This window comes from Aquarana catesbeiana, linkage group LG05, assembly GCF_042186555.1.
Source record: "Aquarana catesbeiana isolate 2022-GZ linkage group LG05, ASM4218655v1, whole genome shotgun sequence".
Taxonomy (NCBI): Eukaryota; Metazoa; Chordata; class Amphibia; order Anura; family Ranidae; genus Aquarana; species Aquarana catesbeiana.
In genome coordinates, this window is record NC_133328.1 from 619,823,163 (window position 1) to 619,843,457 (window position 20,295).

The window sequence follows — 20,295 nt, forward strand, 5'->3', positions numbered from 1 at the left end:
TCCCCACCGAGTCTCTCTCTCACACCAGTATAAGCAGCTGATCAGCGGCGCGGAGAGAGACTCTGTGTTATGTCCATTATGCCGTGCTGGAGGGAGGAGGTGGGTGGAGCTGCGCCGCTGGCTAGTCTTCCCTGCACTGGTTGCTAACGCCTGTGCCGCTTGGCGTGTAGCAACCAGTGACGTCAGTCACATCGGAAGCTGGAGCCGCTGCTGAGAACAAGGAGAACCCCAGCATTCATAGCGGAGCCTTCTTCATTCTCCGCCCCCTGCATGAGAGTGTTGGCTCCACCCACCTCCTCCCTCCATCTTCTCCACAGCACGGCGTGAACACAGGAAGAAGCAGTGACTGTGTGTCACTGTCATCTGATGCTGCCGGCTGCACCTGCTAACGGATCCTGCTCATCTCCATTGCTCCTGCATGGGAGCCCCCCCCCACCAGTGACCAGAGAACCAAAATATTATATAAAAGTGAGTAAAAGAATTAGCAAATGTGTAAAATCGCTAAATCTTGTGTGCCATACTGCCATTATTTATGAAAAACAAATGCTAACCCTTTGAGTTTTGTTCAATCTAAACCCCTTCAGCTCCGGAAAGTTTTACCACCCATGAACAGGCCATTTTTTGTGATACTGTGCTGCGTTACTGTAACTATCTGACAATTGCGTGTCGTGCAACGCTGTACCCAAGTAAAATTGATGTCCTTTTTTTTTCACTAATAGCACTTTCTTTTGGTGATATTTTATTTTTTGCGATATAAACAAACTGACAATTTCGAAAAAAAAGCAATATTTTTTACTTTTTGCTATGAAAAAAATGTCTTCCTCAATTTAGACCAATATGAATTCTGCTACATATTTTTGGTAAAAAAAATCTCAATAAGTGTATATTGATTGGTTTGCACAAAAGTTATGGCATCTAGAAAATAGGAGATAGATTTACGGCATTTTTATTTATTTTTTACTAGTAATGGCGGTGATCAGTGTTTTTTTTAGCGGGACTACAACATTGTGGCGGACAGATCGGACTGTTTTGACACTTTTTGGGGACCAGTGCTAAAAATATGCACTGTCACTGTACTAATGACACTGGCTGGGAAGGGTTAACACTTTAGGGGTTATCAAAGGGTTAACTGTGTCCCTAGGGGGTGCTTGCTAACTGTGTGGGGGGTGGACTGACTAGATGAACAGAGTGATCTGTGTTCCTGGTTAGCAGGAACACAAGATCACTCTGTTCATCTCTGACAGAACGGCGATCTGCCTTGTTTACATCAGCAGACCGCTGTTCTATCTCTGTGTGGAGCGATTGCAGGTGGCCGGCGGACATCACTTCTGCCGGACCTGCTGGATTGGCTCCCCCTCTGGCCAATCAGTGCGCGTGCCTTTGCTGGCTATTTCACAAAATGGCGTACAGGTACACCTTATTTTCTGGCAGTGCCCCTCCCGAGACTAGACTCTGGATCCGCCCCTGAGTTCCAACATGACTGCGCACCTGTACAAAGCAAGGTCCATACCTCACAAATGCGCTTCTGGAAGAATGGTCAAACATTCCCATAGACACACTCCTAAACCTTGTGGACAGCCTTCCCAGAAGAGTTGAAGCTGTTATAGCTGCAAAGGGTGGGCCAACTCAATATTGAACCCTACGGACTAAGACTGGGATGCCAGTTCATGTGCGTGTAAAGGCAGGCGTCCCAATACTTTTGACTATATAGCGCAGGGGTAGGCAACCTTAAAGAGGTGAAGATCTACCTGAACAACATGGGAGAAGTCAAAGATCACCGAGCACAGCGTCACCTCCTCACACCTGATTTCAAACTCTAATTGCCGTACTACCGTGTCACAATCCCACTGGATATAATAGAAGTCTATGGCTAAGCTCAGCAAATGTGCAGGAAAGCTGCAGGTACACTGCACTGCATCCATGGTGTGGGTAAACCACAGCATATCAGTATGAAAGCAGACTTATATTATGCCCAGTGTATTGCTTCACACTGACCTGAAGAACACTTTCCTGCTGCTGGCACCACTCTGGAGACCTCTAGCCGGTATAAGAGGTGGAGTGCAGTTGGTATCACTCTGTATGGGACAGTAGCCGGCACTACAGAGGAGGCATCGGCTTATGTGGCTCTTGCTTCTCACTACAGCTCCAACTTTACAAGTAATCCCTCTGCACTGTAAACTGATGCTCTGGGATAGAGGGTCAGCAAGCCCAGGCCGCAATCTACCAGTCACCTGGTAGATTGCGATCTACCAGACACCGATCTACAGGTTGCTGACCCCCGATATAGTGTATATAGGCCACTTGGCACCAGTATGAGTAGCGAATGCATGCCATTCTGTATATGTGCTCCGGTGCACCACAAGACGAGCACCCGCAGGACCACGCCTGCGCATCTGTATGCACCTCAGAGCTTCACTTGCACTATGACAAGCGCGTCCCTCACAGTCACTAACCCAAGATAGCACAGAGCAAATGTCCCTGCATCAGTAGCTGTATACTAATTCCAGGTAAATACTTCTCAAGCCAGTGGTTGTCAACTTATAAGGTATAAAGAGCCTCAACTGTGGCCCCTGTTGGGGGCCACATATTATATTTAGTATATATAATGCTACAAAAGATAGTCAGAGGCTGTAGGCATACTAGAAGAAACATTCTAAGAAATTCATAAAGGATGTCGTAGACACCTTATAGAATGCCTGTCGGGTTCCTTCCTCCACTCGCTCCCTCCGTGGCCACTGCGCCTGTCACATTCACAGGTAGATGGCCAAGGAGTTTTGTATTAGGGATGGGTAAAGCCTTATGGCAAACTAAGTTACCGGTTCCTCATCAGGTCTGCTTAATTTTCTATAAACAGCGTCTGGCTTTGGGGTGGATCCATAGCCGCTATTCAGTCCAATATTGACTTTCAAATCGGCCCACTGTTGTGCGCTGTCAATCACATGTAAAACTGACCTGATGGGGTGCTGGTCTCTCTGTTCCCCATCAGGCTCCGCCCACCCAGTGACAGTCAATCACCAGGTATGGGCCTTATCGTATTTGGGTAATGACGTCACTAGTAATCTCGGCCCCTTTGTTTACATTTTGCTTTTAGATGGGGAATCTCCCAGCCGAATGGGGTGGGGGATAGAGCATTGTGTGGGATGCTATAACATTCATGAGTAAAAATTACCCGAATTTGCTGCACATGTCAGTAATGTTATCGGTGCAAATGCTTGCCTGAATTATGCACTTATCCCCATTGAAATGAATGGAAAATGCACCAGAATCACAGCAAAAATGTATATGTGTTTTTGCCCACATTTTTGCAATGGAGCAGTGTGACAGTAGCCTAAGGAAGTAAGGATATAGTAAATTGCCTTTTCTTCTGTGTGAAATTACATTTCTATATACTGTTCTTATTTGGATAGCGGTGAATCTTCATTTTCTTTTACGCTGCAATTGATATAGTGGTTGTAGCATTTCCATGTCTCTTTTGTCTTGACATTACACATTCTATGTCTCCGGGATCTGTAAGACTTCCTGACACAGTGTTATCCATGTTTAATAAAGGCTAAATCCACATCTCCTTGGAGTCTCCTTCAGGCTGTCTCCTTCCCCTTGTACAATACATAAGCCTCGTCCTGCTGTACAACAGATCATTGCTGTGTGTTTTCTGAGCCTGAGGGGAGCAGACGTCTCTCACAGAGCTCTGATAACTTCATCAGATTGTTTTTTATGGAGAAAGATTTATTCTGAAACTGGAGCTCTACAAAACGCTGAACTGCTGCTGTACATAGTGTTTGTTTTTATATGCAACTTTCTCTATCCTTCCTCCCTCTTCTCTTCCCTTCCCTTTTCTTCTCTTCTCTTCTGTTCCCTTCTCTTCTCTTCTCTTCTCTTCTCTTCTCTTCTCTTCTCTTTTCTTCTCTTCCCTTCTCTTCCCTTCTTTTCTCTTCCATTCCCTTTTCGTTTCTTTTTTTTTTCTTCTCTTTTCTTTTCTTCTTTTTTTTCTCTTTTCTTCTTTTTTCTTTTTTTTCTTTTTTTTTTTTCCTCTTCGCTTTTCTTTTCCTCTTCGCTTTTCTTTTCCTCTTCGCTTTTCTTCTCTTTCTTCTCTTTTTTTACTCCTCCTCTCTCTTTTCCTCTCTTTTTTTCTAACGTTTTCTCTCTCTCATTTTTCTACACGTCTCTTGCTTTCCTCATGTCTCCTTTTTAACTCGTGTGCGTCCTCTCTCTCTACTCCACTACGTCCCCCCCCCCATGTATCTTTCTAACTCTGTATTTTTTTCTACCCCCATGCCTATCTCCCCCCTCCCACCCCCCATCACTTCTCTCTCTCTCATGTCTTTATCCCCCATACCCCCCCCCCAATAGGGCTCTCTCTGGCCCCATGTCTCTCCCTCCCCATGTCTCTGTTCTCTGTCTCTCTCTCCCACCTATGTCTTTTCACTCTCTCTCCCCCATGCCTGTCTCCCCCCCATGTCATTCTCTATCCTGTGTCTCTCTGTCTCCCCCTATGTCTCTGTCTCCCCCTATGTCTCTGTCTCCCCCTATGTCTCTGTCTCCCCCATGTCTCCCTCTCTTCCCCCATGTCTCCCTCTCTTCCCCCATGTCTCCCTCTCTTTCTCCCATGTCTCCATCTCTTCCCCCCATGTCTCCCTCTCTTCCCCCCATGTCTCCCTCTCTTCCCCCCATGTCTCCCTCTCTTCCCCCCATGTCTCCCTCTCTTCCCCCCATGTCTCCCCCTCCTACCCCATGTCTCCCTCTCTTCCCCCATGTCTCCCTCTCTCTCCCTCTCCCATGTGTCCCCTTCCCCTGTCTGTCTCCCCCGTATGCTTGTCCCAGGACATTGCCTCATTGGATCAGAATACAGCCAGTCAGCCATTCATTTTCTAATGTAGAGGTCAGCAATAGCAGCCTCCATATTCTCTCTGTACCAGTCTCTTATATCATAAACCTGTATTGGAGTAATAATTACTAGGCTGTGATGAGGGCTGGATCGCAGTTACCATAAGATTCTATATTGTGCCTTGCTTGTTCCAGAGAGCCTGCCGACAGCCTCTGAAAGTTCCTATGTGAATATTGCTACGCCCTCCCTTTTTAAAGGTTGTCAAGTTTTGTAGTTAAGAGAAATGTAAGAAATTGAAGGGGCTGTGTATATAACACTGCTATGCACACTCAGTAGTAGCTAGACAGTGTGTATAGTCAGCCTATTGGCTATATGAGACCTTTTGACCCCTGATGCTCAGAAAAATGTGAATAGTTCTTAAAGTGGAAGAAAAGCCTAACTATAACTACTCTAAAAATGTTCCCTCCTCCCCTCCTCCTACCTATCTTGGACCAGCTGTTGTCGGTGCTCCCTTCTTTCCCCTGCAGCAGCAGCTCAGTGGCACAGAGAGAGGAGGGAGGCTAGGCCATGGAAGCCTATGGGTGCCATCACTGCTCCCGGAATTCCTAGCCGTTGTCGGCGCTCAATCCTCTTCCATGTATCAGCCACTCACAGGGCAACCGGAGCTGCAGGATCACGTGATCAGACCAGGGTAGATTAAAAATAGGTAAGTATACACATTTTCTTTTTTTTTTCTTTACATAGGTTAGACAAGATAGATGGGGGGGGGGGGGCATTTTTAAGAATAGTTATAATTAGAAGTTTCTTCTATTTTAACTAAAGCCTGGCCAAACTTGGTTCCAGTTTTGCCTGATTCCTATGAATTGGCCACAATTCGATCAATGGATGACAATGTCGACACTACCCGGCTCAACAAACTTGAAAACTCACTGGTCCCATGCAGAAAAACAACATCAGCTGAACAGTGACTGCAGCCAATTAGTTGTTTGGGTATTCTGGGTGCTGGTTTGTCAGCAGTGGGAAATTCTTCCATGCATGCTGTTTAGCATGGCTCAGGGAATCTATGGCTAGCTTTAGCCTTCAGTTATGAAAGCTGAAGACATAATATTCATGAGCATGGCAGTGACTGGTTTCCCCCCCAAAAGCCCAGCTGTGTTTTCTCCTAACTCACAAGGCAGTGGCTTTCATATTTTCCTTTAAATGCACTGCTGATATCAAACCAGAACAGATATGCCAAGTAAGGGAATTTCAGTTGGCACCGCCGCTTATTTCGTGGCCGACATCCCTCCCGCTATTATTCAGCAGAGGGGCCTCGGCCCGCGGCTGTTCTATAAGAATGTAAATGAGAATTTTCAGAAGTGAGATGATGTAAACACTGACTTTGAAATGCAAATCTTGGTACAGAATTGTGATTTATCATACTAGAAAGGAAGAAATATGGATCATTTTTGCAGAGCTGACATTTGAAGCACAGCAAACGAAGGGAAAACCTGTTAGTGATTTATATTTTTGTGACAGCGCCTATAAAAAAGTATAAATAGATGGAAGGGGGCTCCGTCCCTTGTGGAAATTGTACAGTTTCATGAATTTTAAATGAATACGCACCTGGTATCACTTAATTTTTACTGTGTATACATGAAAGAGGGCTTTGACATTAGGAATACTTGATTTTTTCATACCATGTAAACAGGCAATGTGCGTATGATGCTAGAAATGACACTAAGGGTGTACAAGACAGCACGAAGGGGGCTATACTATTTAGCCAAAAGTTTCTGGAGACCTGACCATCACACCTCTATAAGCTTGTGGGACATCACACCTATATGAACCTCTGGGACACAATGGGCGCTAATATAGACCTGCCCCTTCCCATCTACAAGAGACTCCTGATTTGTCTATATAGATATTGATATCACTAGAGGGATCCCCAGCATGAGGAAGGAGGTCCTGATCCCTCTATATAGATCTTTATATCACTAGAGAGGGGTCACCATCAGGAGGAAGGAGGTCCTAATTCCTCTATATAGATCTTTAGTTATCAATAGAGGGATCACTAGCAGGAGGAAGAAGGTCCTGACTCTTTTATATAGATCTTTAATTATCACTAGAGGGGTCACCAGCAGGAGGAAGGAGGTCCTAATTCCTCTATATAGATCTTTAGTTATCACTAGAGGGGTCACTAGCAGGAGGAAGAAGGTCCTGACTCTTCTATATAGATCGTTGGTTATCACTAGAGGGGTCGCCATCAGGAGCAAGGAGGTCCTAATTCCTCTATATAGATAAGGGGTCATCAAACTATGGCCCTCCAGTTGTTCAGCAACTACAATTCCCATCATGCCTAGTCATGTCTGTGAATCTCAGAGTTTTACCATGCCCCATGGGATGTGTAGTTCCGCAACAGCTGGAGGGCCTTATGCCCCGTACATACGGTCGGACTTTGTTCGGACATTCCGACAACAAAATCCTAGGATTTTTTCCGGCGGATGTTGGCTCAAACTTGTCTTGCATACACACGGTCACACAAAGTTGTCGGAAAATCCGATCGTTTTAAACGCGGTGACGTAAAACATGTACGTCGGGACTATAAACGGGGCAGTGGCCAATAGCTTTCATCTCTTTATTTATTCTGAGCATGCGTGGCACTTTGTCCGTCGGATTTGTGTACACACGATCGGAATTTCCGACAACGGATTTTGTTGTCGGGAAATTTTATCTCCTGCTCTCCAACTTTGTGTGTCGGAAAATCCGATGGAAAATGTCCGATGGAGCCCACATACGGTCGGAATTTCCGACAACACGCTCCGATTGGACATTTTCCATCGGAAAATCCGACCGTGTGTACGGGGCATTAGTTTGAAGATCCCTGATATAGATCTTTAGTTGGCACTAGAGGGATCACTAGCAGGAGGAAGAAGGTCCTGATTCTTCTATATAGATCTTTGGTTATCACTAGAGGGGTCACTAGCAGGAGGAAGAAGGTCCTGACTCTTCTATATAGATCTTTGGTTATCACTAGAGGGGTCATCAGCAGGAGGAAGGAGGTCCTGATTCCTCTATATAGATCTTTAGTGAGACCTCATTTAGAATGTCCAGTTCTGGAGACCTCACTTACAAAAAGATATGGATCAGGTAGGATGAGTCTAGAGACGGGACAAAAAATGGTGAAAGGTCTGACGAGGGTTTACAACCCCTTTAATGCATTCACAGCATTAAGGTAAACTGCCCCAGTACATGTGCCAAAAATGTTAAAGGCTAAGTTCACCTTTTGTTTACCTTTTTTTTTTTTTTTCTAAAATCCAGCTCCTCTATGTACCAATATAGCATTATTGTACGTCTTTTGTAAAAATGCAACCGCTTTCCATTTATTCTACCTACGCTTACCTCCCTCTCTTAATGGATGTTTAAAAACCCTGCTCCATTATTTGCCTTACTTCCTGGACAGACTTTAGGTCATGACACAGGAAGGAGTTGACCAGCTGATCTCATTAGCACACACCCTGCATCCTCCACCATCAGCTGGTCAACTCCTTCCAGTTTCATGACCTAAAGTCTGTCCAGGAAGTAAGGCAGAAGTAATGAAGCAGGGTTTTTATACATCCATGAAGAGAGTGAGGTAAACCGGTGTAGAATTAATGGAAAGCTGTTTTATATTTGCAAAATAAGTACATTAATGTAATATTGGTACATAGGGGAGCTGGAATTTAGAAGAAAAAAAAAGTTGAACTTGGCCTTAGTGTTTAGTACTACTTTAACAGTATCCTTCACTGCATCCAGCTGAAGTCAGTCATGTTGATTATTATTATTATACAGGATTTATATAGCACCAACAGTTTACGCAGCGCTTTACAATATAAAAGGGAGACAATACAGTTATAATACAATAAAATACAAGAGGATTAAGAGGGCCCTGCTCAGAAGAGCTTACAATCTAATAGATGGGTAGGTGTGATGGCTATGCATAGTAGGTGTGATAGGTGTCCACATACTTTTTGGTCATATAGTGTATCTATCCGATTTAAAACTATGCTGACACTCACGAGTCTGCCCAATTTCTTATACGAAATATACACATAAAATAAATAATTTATCTGATGAAAATGGCAAACAATTTCAAGCTTTGCAGATCAATTTTCCAGCAATGTTTTTCTACGAAAGATCCTGAGTAGGAACAGTTTTTCTTATGCTGGTCATACACATTGATTTTACATGTGATCAACCATTTACTCTGACAGCTGAATCAATCAGTCATTGGAATTCAAGAATGATCATTCAATGAGACACAAACACATTTGCAAACATTTCCTGATGGCTTTTAATGGCAGTTGGAAGCTAGCGTGACCGCTGATGATGCTGATAACAATTGTTTTACAGGGCACTTATACACCTTTCCTGCCCAGGCCATTTTTCAGCTTTCAGTGCTGTTGCACTTTGAATGACACTTGCGTGGTCATGCAACACTGTACCCATATGACATTTTTATTTTTTGATGGAGCTTTCTTTTGGTCGTATTTAATCACCGCTGGGTTTTTTATTTTGTGCTAAACAAATGAAAAAAGAAAAAAAATTTGATAAAAACAATACCTTTTTCTTCATTTCTGTTATAAAATTTTGCAAACAAGTAGTTTTTCTCCTTCACTGATGTGCGCTGATGAGGCTGCACTGATGGGCACTGATGAGGTGGCACTCATGGGCACTGCACTGATGGGCAGCATTGATGACACTTATGGGGCTGCAATGATGATTCTCCCCCAATTGTCTGTGTGCATGTCCCCTGTCAGGGTTGCCAGCTCTCCTCGCCATACGCTGTGACAGTGCATGAGGAGAGGAATGCCGATAACCGGCAATTCTGTTTTATTCTGTGATCAGCTATGATTGGACACAGTTGATCATGTGGTAAAGGGCCGCTGTGATTGACCCTGTACCACGATCTGTGATCGACTGTGTCCGAAGGACACATCGATCACAGAGTGCGCCAAATGCACACCCCAGGCACAGCCTCCTATCTACAAACTATGGTATATATACTGGAATGTACGCAGCTATAGATGCTATACTGTATTGGCGGTGATCAGCGACTTATAGTGTGACACTGTGTCAGGCCACCTGAGGCCAGGTGACAGATGCACACCGTTGGGATCAGGAGTGCATCGCAAGGTAGTGGACCCTACGGCTGATTGCTGCGGATGGGAGTCTGGGTGGTAAAGGAAGACAGGGCCACTGGAACACCTACACGGATCCCACCGGGGTTAGAGCATAAGATTCCCTGGGGCGCGGAGTCTAAGTGCCAGCAGGTGTTCACCAGAGTCTCTAGTGGTGAGGATGGACTGGGCTGCAACTGGCTCCAGGTCGCGACCCCTAGGGTCCCCCAGCTCATGCCCACAGTAGGCAACAGGAGGATAGGGCTAGTAAGGGAATAAGCCAAGGTCGGGGCGACTAGCAGACAAGGACAGAGTATACGCCAAAGGTTCAGGGTCACAGGCAAACAAGGATAGTCGGGGACACGCCAAAAGGTCAGGGTCACGAGCAGACAGGAATAGTCGAGAACACGCCAAGGTCGGTAACCGAGACAAACATAGAGCACACAGCAAGCAGGAAACAGGAAGCCAAGCACACAATGTTGATCAGCAGGGCTGACCTGCAGTGCACAGGTAATATAGAGTTCCCTGATAGGAGCTGGGGTGGAGCCATGCTTAGAGCCCTTTCACACTGGGGCGGTTTGCAGGCGCTATTGCGCTAATAATAGCGCCTGCAAACCGACCCGAAAGTGCCGCTGCTGTGTATCCAGTGTGAAAGCCCCGAGGGCTTTCACACTGGAGCGATGCGCTGGCAGGACGGTAAAAAAAGTCCTGCCAGCAGCATCTTCGGAGCGGTGAAGGAGCGGTGTGTATACCGCTCCTTTACCGCTCCTGCCCATTGAAATCAGTGGGACGGCCCAGCTATACCGCCGGTAAAGCGCCACTAATAATAGCGGCGTTTTACCGCCGACGCCGCCCCCGCCCCAGTGTGAAAGGGCTCTTAGAGGAGAGATTATAAAAGCAATCAGGTGAGAGTGGCTGGTCTCTAGAGATGAACACATGGTTAGAGGTAAGCTGACAGAAAAACTCTTGCATAACCATGACACTGTGATAGTGTGGCAGGCAATCTGGCGCTAACTGACACTGGCTGGGAGGGACAGTAACTGACCAACTGATACCAATGTCTCTAGTGACACTAATACAGTGATAATACTGTACATTGTACTAATGACACTAGCTGGAAATGTGTTAACATCAAGGGTTAACTGTGTGTCTAACAAGTGTTTTTGTGCTGCTTTTACTCAGATCTGCCTTTTTTTCTGCCTGAACTACCGTTTCCCCGAAAATAAGACCTAGCGTGATTGTCGGTGATGGCTGAAATATAGGCCCTACCCCCCCAAATAAGCCCTAGTTAAAGTCTAGTAGGTCTTATTTGGGGGGTAGGGCTTATTTGGGGGGTAGGGCTTATATTGCAGCCATCACCGACAATCACGCTAGGTCTTATTTTCGGGGAAACAGGGTAAGAGCTGATTTCAAGAAGAAACAGCCAGATTGCTGTCTGTGTACAGAATTCTGTGTGTTTGTAAACACAGAACTCTGTGCTGTAATAAGCCATAGCCAATCAGCAGGTGTACAGCCATAATCATGGGCTGTAACCTGCTGAGAAACTCGGGCCGTGTCCAATCACAGCACAGGTCAGCAGGGGGCGCAAACCAGGAAATTTTGTGGCAACATATACTTATGTTGCCTAGATTGCAGCTGCCCCCCCATCCGCAGTAAATGTACTGGCCACACTCGGTGCAAGTTGTTCTTGTAACCCATTCTATCACTTTTTTCCCCTACAGGTGACGGAAGAAGAGCAATCGGCCAATCATACTGTGATGATACAAGAAGCCTTGCAGCAGGCATCCGTCGGGCTGGGTGAACAGCACCACCTGGTGGTCTCTTCAGATGAAGTGGAAGGGATCGAAACGGTCACGGTCTACACACAAGGGGAAGAAGCCTCGGAGTTCATCGTTTATGTCCAGGAAGCCATGGAGCCCGTGGCAGATGGTACAATGGAGCACATCTTACAAGAAATATGAGGCACCTCTGGGAAGGGAAAATACCAAGACCTATCAGTGCTTCAGTGTACACCAAAATGAAAGTGTTCCCCTGGAACAAAGTCAAACTGCACCTGTGAGTCCCTCAGAGCCAAACTGAAGAAGATAATGGAATATGGTGACTGTCCTGGGGTGGAATGTCCATCTGCACTTCCAGTTAAAGCTGAACTCCATGGAGATATAAAAGGCATATGTGAATGCAGTTCTGTATTCATGATACGTCGTTTTTTGTTGTTTTTTTTTAAATGCGGGCAGTATAAGTACCTGGATTGACCTATTAGCTACTGTAAAGCAGCACTTAGACTGGGGGAAGATAAACAAGACATGGAGCCAATCAGGACTTGAATAAAACAGAGATACATTTTTTGGGCAGGTAACAGTTACAGCATATGTATTTCATCTGTGTTTTTAGCATTTTTCCTTGAAGTTCAGCTTTAAAAGTTATCCCAAAGACGATTAGTAACTGCCTTGGAATGTCCTTTTTTTGTTTAGCAATAATGGTTTGTTTTTAGCTGGAACTGAACCTGGATTATGTTTACAGAGAAGCTTTGCGTGTGTGTTGCCTCTGTTAGGATTTCTAATCATAGATTTGCTAATTTAAGAATTTTTTTTTTTTTTTTTTTTGACAAATTTTCGAGAGTTGTGTAAATAAAAGGAAACCACATTTCTAAGTTTCTGTGGATTTTAAATATTTGTAATTTTCATTGCTTGTATCAGATATCACATGAGATTAGTGTACATCAGACACCAAAACAAGTCAAAAGTAGCATCCATTCAGTGAAGAATAGTTTGCATAGGAGAGCAGTTTGGGATACATTAACATTGATTTGTATAGAGAAAAAAAGGCGAAGAAACAATGAAGGGTACACCGTTCAGTGAGATGGCGTAATAAACTCCACCACGCCGCTTCAGGTTCTTCTTAATAAGAAGATTGAACAAACACGTCAGGAGAAAAGCATGCCTGTACGCTAACCCTTAACCACTGAGGACCGAGCCTCTTTCTGAGATTTGTTGTTTACAAATTAAAAATAGTTTTTTTTGCTAGAAAATTTCTTAGAATCCCCAAACATTATACATTTTTTTTTCTAACACCCTAGAGAATAAAATGGCGGTCGTTGCAATACTTTCTGTCACACCATATTTTCGCAGCGGTCTTACAAGCACACTTTTTTTTGGAAAAAATAAACTTTTTTTAATTAAAAAAAATAAGACAACAGTAAAGTTAGCCCAATTTTTTTTTTATATTGTGAAGGATAATGTTACGCCGAGTAAATTGATACCCAACATGTCACGCTTCAAAATTGCGCCTGCCCGTGAAATGGTGACAAACTTTTACCCTTAAAAATCTCCATAGGTGACGTTTAAAAAATTCCACAGGTTGCATGTTTTAAGGTATAGAGGAGGTATACTGCTAAAATTAATGCTCTCGCTCTACCAATTGCGGCGATACCTCACATGTGTGGTTTAAATACCGTTTTCATATGCGGGCGCTACTCACTTATGTGTTCGCTTCTGCACGCGAGCTCGGCGGGACGGGGCACGTTTAAAACTTTTTTTTTTTCTTATTTATTTTACCTTTTATTTTTTATTTTTATACTGTTTAAAAAAAAAATATGTCACTTTTATTCCTATTACAAGGAATGTAAACATCCCTTGTAATAGAAAAAAAGTATGACAGGACCTCTTAAATATGAGATCTGGAGTCAAAAAGACCTCAGATCTCATATTTACACTAAAATGCAATTAAAATAAAAAAAAGTTTGTCTTTAAGAGTTATGGGCGGAAGTGACGTTTTGATGTTGCTTCCGCCCTGCAATGTTTTGGAGACTTCCCCTCACTTGTCTCCATGCCCAGCAAGGGTGAAGCTCTGATCGCCTCTGCCGCTGCCGACGGCTCCGGTCAGCGGCGGATGGCACCGGCCCTCTCCCGCTGGCGATAAAAGTGATCTCGCGGCGAATCTGCTGCAGAGACCACTCCTATTGGAAAGCAGACCGCCGGCCGAAGAAGAGGATACCGGGGTTATGGCAGCTAGCTGCTGCCATAACAATGATATTCCTCTTCAAAGTCGGTCGGCGGTCTGGAGGTGGTTAAACCTGAACTCCAGGTATGAATTTTGGGTTCGATGTCCCCCCTTATGACTCATCCCTACGTTGCCGTACTAGGGTCTAACCCAGGGGTGGCCCTCCAGCTGTTGCGATACTACAAGTCCCATCATGCCTCTGCCTGTGGGAGCTTGTAACTATCAGCCTTGCAATGCCTCATGGAACTTGTAATTCGCAACAGCTGGAGGGCCAACAGTTTGAGACCACTGGTCTAACCAATCGCGTTGGTAAGCCTTCCCTGAAGACAGCCCCGACCATAGGTACTTGGGATGCACAGAAGTATTGCGGTCCATGAGATCTTTAGATTTTACCACGAGAACTCACATAACAATAAGAATTGCTTAAATCGATAAAAGCATATAAATGAGAGATCAGAGAAGAAAAAGTACGACCGTGGCCAATCGGGGCAGTGGAAGATTTTGAAGTGTGATTTTCCCTGGATTCACCAAAGGCCCTGGCTAGGTATAGAGCCAAAAGCGTGTGTGATCTCCCGTAATAGGAGATCATAGGGACTCGGTAAGCGGCCATTCTATAAGAGGTGGGAGTCACTTTTCTGAAAATTACCGTACTCATTTCTTGGTGCATTTTCTATTATTGTGATCCACCTTGGATATCACCTCACTGGATGGACTCAATTATTCATTTAATTTTCACAAATTTTCACTATTTTTATTTATTGTTTGTGTTTAGCACAACCTTTTTTGTGTGATTGGTTGATGCTGTGTATATCCCACAGGAATATTTCCCTTGTTTCCCTTTATGAATTTTATTGCATAGTTATATAAGGTGAAAGTGCAGCGCTAAAGAGTATAAAAATTGGTAATATATACAGCAAACCAATATATTGTCAGAAACCATTAAATCAGACCGAGACAGAAGTACAGTTAAAACACACTTGTTTAATAATAAAAGTAAATAGAACAAACGTAGTCAAAACATAGCCAGAGTTCAGGAACCGGAACAAATAGTCAGACAAGCCAAACGTCAGGGAGCCAGAGATGAGCGTAGTAAAACAGCTTGAAAGAATGTCCTATCCTGTCATTTGACAGAAGTCAATTAAAAATTGTCTTCTTTCAAGCTGGGAAGCCCTAACACTGAATGAGATTTGGCCAGTCCCTGCTGGCCTGACTGGATTTCAATCAGTGTATGGCAGCTTTAGTCATGTCATCACTAATAAAAGGGTAGATCAAATTTCAGAATGGTTGATCCCCCTTCTTCACAGAGATCTAATGACCAGGTGCCTGGGCCAGCACTGCCATTTTAATTAACCATATCAACAAGACTGTTAACATACCCAAGTGCAGAACCACTTTAAGCCCACCTAAATAGTCCCCAATATAGTCCACACTTAAAAGATAGAATCAGGTTAAAACAAATCACAATGGCCTTAAAATTTACAACTTTCTAAAACTAGCAACCATGTACCCCTTCCTTACCATCTCACTGAGCTAGGGAGAGAAAAGTAAGGTGGGAGCTGATCATCAACAAGGAGGTAAAGTGAGAACTATGTGTGGTTGGACGGTGTAGTGCTGAGATTAGGTGGTAGTTGATAATGTTCCACTAGAAGATGGTGCCTGCAAGGAAGACCTGTTGATGGATGAAAGGTTGAAAAGAGTTGGGGCAGGGAATATCTCATGATCGTGGACTTGGTAGAAGGATCATATAGAAACTGGCACTTTCTCATCCTAGTTGACTTTATTACCATTTCTCCTGTATAAAGTTGTGGTGAAGCTAGTTTGTGAGTTAGCCAAAGGGGTGTGTGGATTTGTGCATAGGGAGTCTTGCATATTTATGAAATGTCAGGTGGCACTTTATGGTAGTCAGGAGACTATGGTGACATACCTCAAAAAGAACAGAATTGTGGAAAATAAATAGCATACAATGCCAAAGATACTAAAAGACTTCAGCAGCGGACAGACCACAAACAAAAGGCAGAACACAGGTGGACTGAATAATGTGTAATCCTGAGCACAGCAGGCAGATTTGTAAAAAGTACAAACAAATGGTAACCACCACAACCTTTAACTGACCCTTGCAGTAATGCCGCGTACACACGGTTGGACTTTTCGTCTACAAAAGTCCGACGGACTAAAGCCGGCTGACAATCCGATCGTGTGTGGGCTTCCCCGGACTTTCAGCTGACTTTTCCAGCCGCCAATCTGACGGACTTTAGATTTGGAACATGCTTCAAATCTTTACGTCATAACTCCACCGGACCCAGAAATCCGCTCGTCTGTATGCTAGTCCGACGGACAAAAACCCACGCTAGGGCAGCTATTGGCTACTGGCTATCAACTTCCTTATTGTAGTCCGGTGTACGTCATCACGTACGAATCCGTCGGACTTTTGTGTGATCGTATGTAGGCAAGTCCGTTCGTTAGAAAGTCTGCCGCAAGTCCGCCAAAAGTCTGCCAAAAGTCTGTCGGACTTTTGTAGCCGAAAAGTCCGACTGTGTGTACGCGGCATAAGGAGCACATGGAATGGGAAGCATGTCAAAAAAACAAACAAAAATTCCGAGCTCACTCACCAGCCATCCTTCAACAAATTGAATTGTCCTAACAGTTCACGTTAGAACAAGGGGTTTTGTTTGCACACATTTGCTAATATATACATAACCTGCAGTGGTCACGTCCCAGTGTACTGCAGTCCTAACTCTATAATTTTGAGAGTTTTGCAAGGTGGAGCACATATATAATAATGTATGGGAAGAGGGCAGGTATGTCTAGAGGGAACAACAGTAGCCTCCGCGCCAATGGTGTCACTAATGTTTTTTTAAAAATTATAAAATATAATCATCATAGTTTGTAAACAAAAATAAAAAAATGGTAATAACCATGAAAGGTGTAACAATTAAATAGATACCTATACCAAGCAGCTCCCCTAATTTGAACAATTGTGTCAAAAAGTGTATGTACTATAGATAGAGGGCGCTATGGGCTAAAAAAATTGTTTAAATAGACTAATACAAAAAAACTCAAACAAATGTGTTGAATTTGAAAACATAGCAATCACAGTGAATGAATAGGTTGAAAGAACAAACAATAAAGTGATGACAATATTAATGATAAATTGTCCCAATCCAGTGAAGTATTACAAACTATATTGAGTGATATCTTCAAATTATGTTCAAAAAAATGTGTGCCAAGTTCTTGCCGTTGATAGAAAGAATTCCGTCACCAAATAAGAAAAAATTACACCATGAAGTATAAGATATCTGCTTGCCAGATACCAAGGACCCCTTTACTTAAAAAGAGAGTCACTAGCGCTTGTGCAGGATTGTGCCTGCTCACATGGAGGCTGAGTACCCGGATGATGCTTTAGGCATGGATCTCTCCCGTCCCACTCATTCAAGACAAGGATATAGGGAAACAAACAAGGTCTCCATAGCGTAAAACCATTTAATATAAAATTTAAATACCATATAAAAAACGCCAAATGGCCTCTTACATTTGAAGGTGCCCACCCGGCACTGGGGCTGTTCGTATATCAGGGTAGATTGGTGTCATAGACCCATCACATCGTCTCGTATGCGGCATGAGTTCCACCCAGTACGGATGTACCACCAGAGGATCCGGATGTTGGATGGCGAAGGGAACACACGTGACCACGTACCGCTCCGACGTACGTTTCGTTGTGAACGTCTTCAGTGAAGCGTCTAGAGGGAGCCCATCCCTCCTTAAAGGTACAGGGATGCCCTGGACACCCAGCAATAGCACAATGGCAGCGAAGGTATCCAGTGCGGGCACTCATCAATTCAGCAACAGTACAAACAAATGGCAACCACTCCAACCTATAACTGGTCTTTGCAGCGACGAGCACGTGGAAGGGCGACACACATTTTGTGAAAAGTCTAAACAGCCACAAATCTCAAATGATTATATGACCCAGGCTCTGGGGTGGACAGTGGGGTGAGACCAAGAAAAGCTAATGTGGACTGTTAGAGGGGAGAGCTGGTAGAAAATTTAATGCAGACACCGAGAGAAAGTGAGCATTACCAGAGAATAGGGATTCAGTTTGGATTTGCAAAAAGATACATTTTGGGTGAATTTCCTGATTTCGAATTGGGGGTTTGATTTGGGCAAATTTTGCGACCACGCATAATTCTCTTTTAAAGCGGACCTTCAGTCATTTTTTTGAACTCTCCATTTATTAAATCTTCTGCCCTTGTTTTAACTTTTTAAACATTTTTTTTTTCTGCCAGTAATAACCGTATACAGCCCACTTCCTCTTTCTTGTCTGGTAAAAAGCCTAGGCTTATGACGTCTTATGACAGCTCTCTCTCCCACTCTCGTGAGAGTTTGCCAGGAAGGGAGGGGGGACGAGTCATAAGAGGACCAATGAGAGCTGCAGAGCTGGAGGTGTGCCTCTGTGTAAATCCAGGAAGTGAACAGGCAGCAGCTTCAGCTGCCCACAGTTAAAATGGATGCCGCCCGACTTAGTGGAGGGAGATTTCTGCAGCCTATTTGGCAAGTACAGAATCACAGTATATACAAAAATAATATGCAAAGTGGTTGGAGGGAGGCTTCAGAATGGCACAGATGTTTTTATTACAAATTATGTGAGCAGACTGCAGTTCCTTTTTAAGGGCTCATGCACATGGACATAATCAAATTATGTCTGTCAGTTCCAGATCTTTCTGGCAGAAGCTGGCTAAAGGATCCAGCATTAAAAACACATATAATGGTGCGTTAAGTGCACACGCATATGCGCCTAAATTGTTTAGAAGCATACATGCGTGAATTCATTATAGTGGCTAGATGTTTTAGCCACTTATTCTTAAAGTCCTTATTTAGACTACTCTCTGCGTCAACAAAATTTTTGATTGCTAGCTTTTGGGCAGTCACTCCTTTTGCTGCCTTTTTTTTGTGTTCTTAGTATTGTTTTTTTAAATATTTTAGTTTTTGTTTAAGTCACTTTGTGCCATTGATTCGTCCATAAAAAAGATGCTTTAGGGTTTTTTTGCAGCACCAAGCTTCCAAAAAATGTGGGCTTTCTTTTGTTAGGAAGGTGGGAGCGGGGTAGAGAGAGTAATTTGGAGTCATTTCTTTTGGTGGTATATTGATGTTAATTTTTTGTTAATAGTATAATTTTTATTTTTTAAGGTACTCAAAGAGAACCATTCACTTTTTTCTGACCATTTATTGTTAGACTTACCTTGTGTTTGCTGCATCATTAGAAAACAAAACTTAATTGCACTAATTCATTAGTTAATAGCCAAGCCAATTATTTCTTGTGGATCTCTGACTTTTACTATGCCACCAGTATTATAGGGCGTACACACGGTCGGACTTTGTTCGGACATTCCGACAACAAAATCCTAGGATTTTTTCCGACAGATGTTGGCTCAAACTTTTTTTGTCTACACACGGTCGCACAAAGTTGTCGGAATTTCCGATCGCCAACCACGCGGTCACGTACACCACGTACGACTAGACTAGAAAAGGCCGGTTCAGAACCAAGCGCGGCACCCTTTGGGCTCCTTTTGCTAATCTCGTGTTAGTAAAAGTTTGGTGAGAGACGATTCGCGCTTTTTCAGACTCGTGGCTTTCAGATCGTTTTCTGCCGTTCAGTTTGTGCTTGTGGGTTTGTATCTGCTCTTCAGTGCGTGCAGCAAGTTCCGCGTGACTTTAGGTAGTCATTGTATTCTTGTTTGTTCGTTACTGTTTTTCAGGTCGCTCTTCACAGGCCTTGCTGTTCTTCAGTGCGTTCTGTTACTTCGTTCTGAGCAGCCGACCGTTTTCTAGCCATGTTTCGTATGCGTACTCCTCGTAGAGTTCGTGCTGTGCGGGGGCTTGGTGTTGGGGTCCTGACCTTGACACAAGTCCAGTCCATGAACAGGGTGGGGAGGAGTTCATGGACCAAGAATTGGTTGCTTCAGCGTGACCAGTTCTCTCATATGCCTTTGCCCAGTGAGATCCGTGAGAATAATCCTGATGATTTCAGGAACTTTCTCAGGATGACGGACCCCGTGTTTCACCGTTTGTTGGCTTCGCTGACCCCCTATATTAGCAGGCAGGATACCTGCATGAGGCAAGCCATCACTCCGGAGCAGAGGTTGGTCGCTACCCTGCGGTATTTGGCGACAGGGAGAAGTCTGCAGGACTTGAAGTTCTCGACAGGCATCTCCCCCCAGGCTCTGGGTATCATCATCCCAGAGACCTGTTCTGCCATCATCCAGGTCCTGCAGAAGGAGTATATGAAGGTAAGATTTTTATCCTTTTATATCACATTTTATTGTATTGAATGTTTGC

The 20,295-nt window shown here is 43.9% G+C and overlaps 1 protein-coding gene across 2 annotated transcripts in view; it reads left to right on the top strand.

Annotated features, from left to right (window-relative positions):
* Positions 1-12,564, top strand: part of ZFAT (zinc finger and AT-hook domain containing) — a 292,845-nt gene extending 280,281 nt beyond the window's left edge. For both annotated transcript variants that reach the window (XM_073632280.1, XM_073632279.1), the window contains exon 17: positions 11,685-12,564. In XM_073632280.1, coding sequence (XP_073488381.1) covers positions 11,685-11,924 — 240 coding nt within the window. In that variant the 3' untranslated portion in view covers positions 11,925-12,564. The remainder of the gene's footprint in view (positions 1-11,684) is intronic.
* Positions 12,565-20,295: the final 7,731 nt, after the last annotated feature.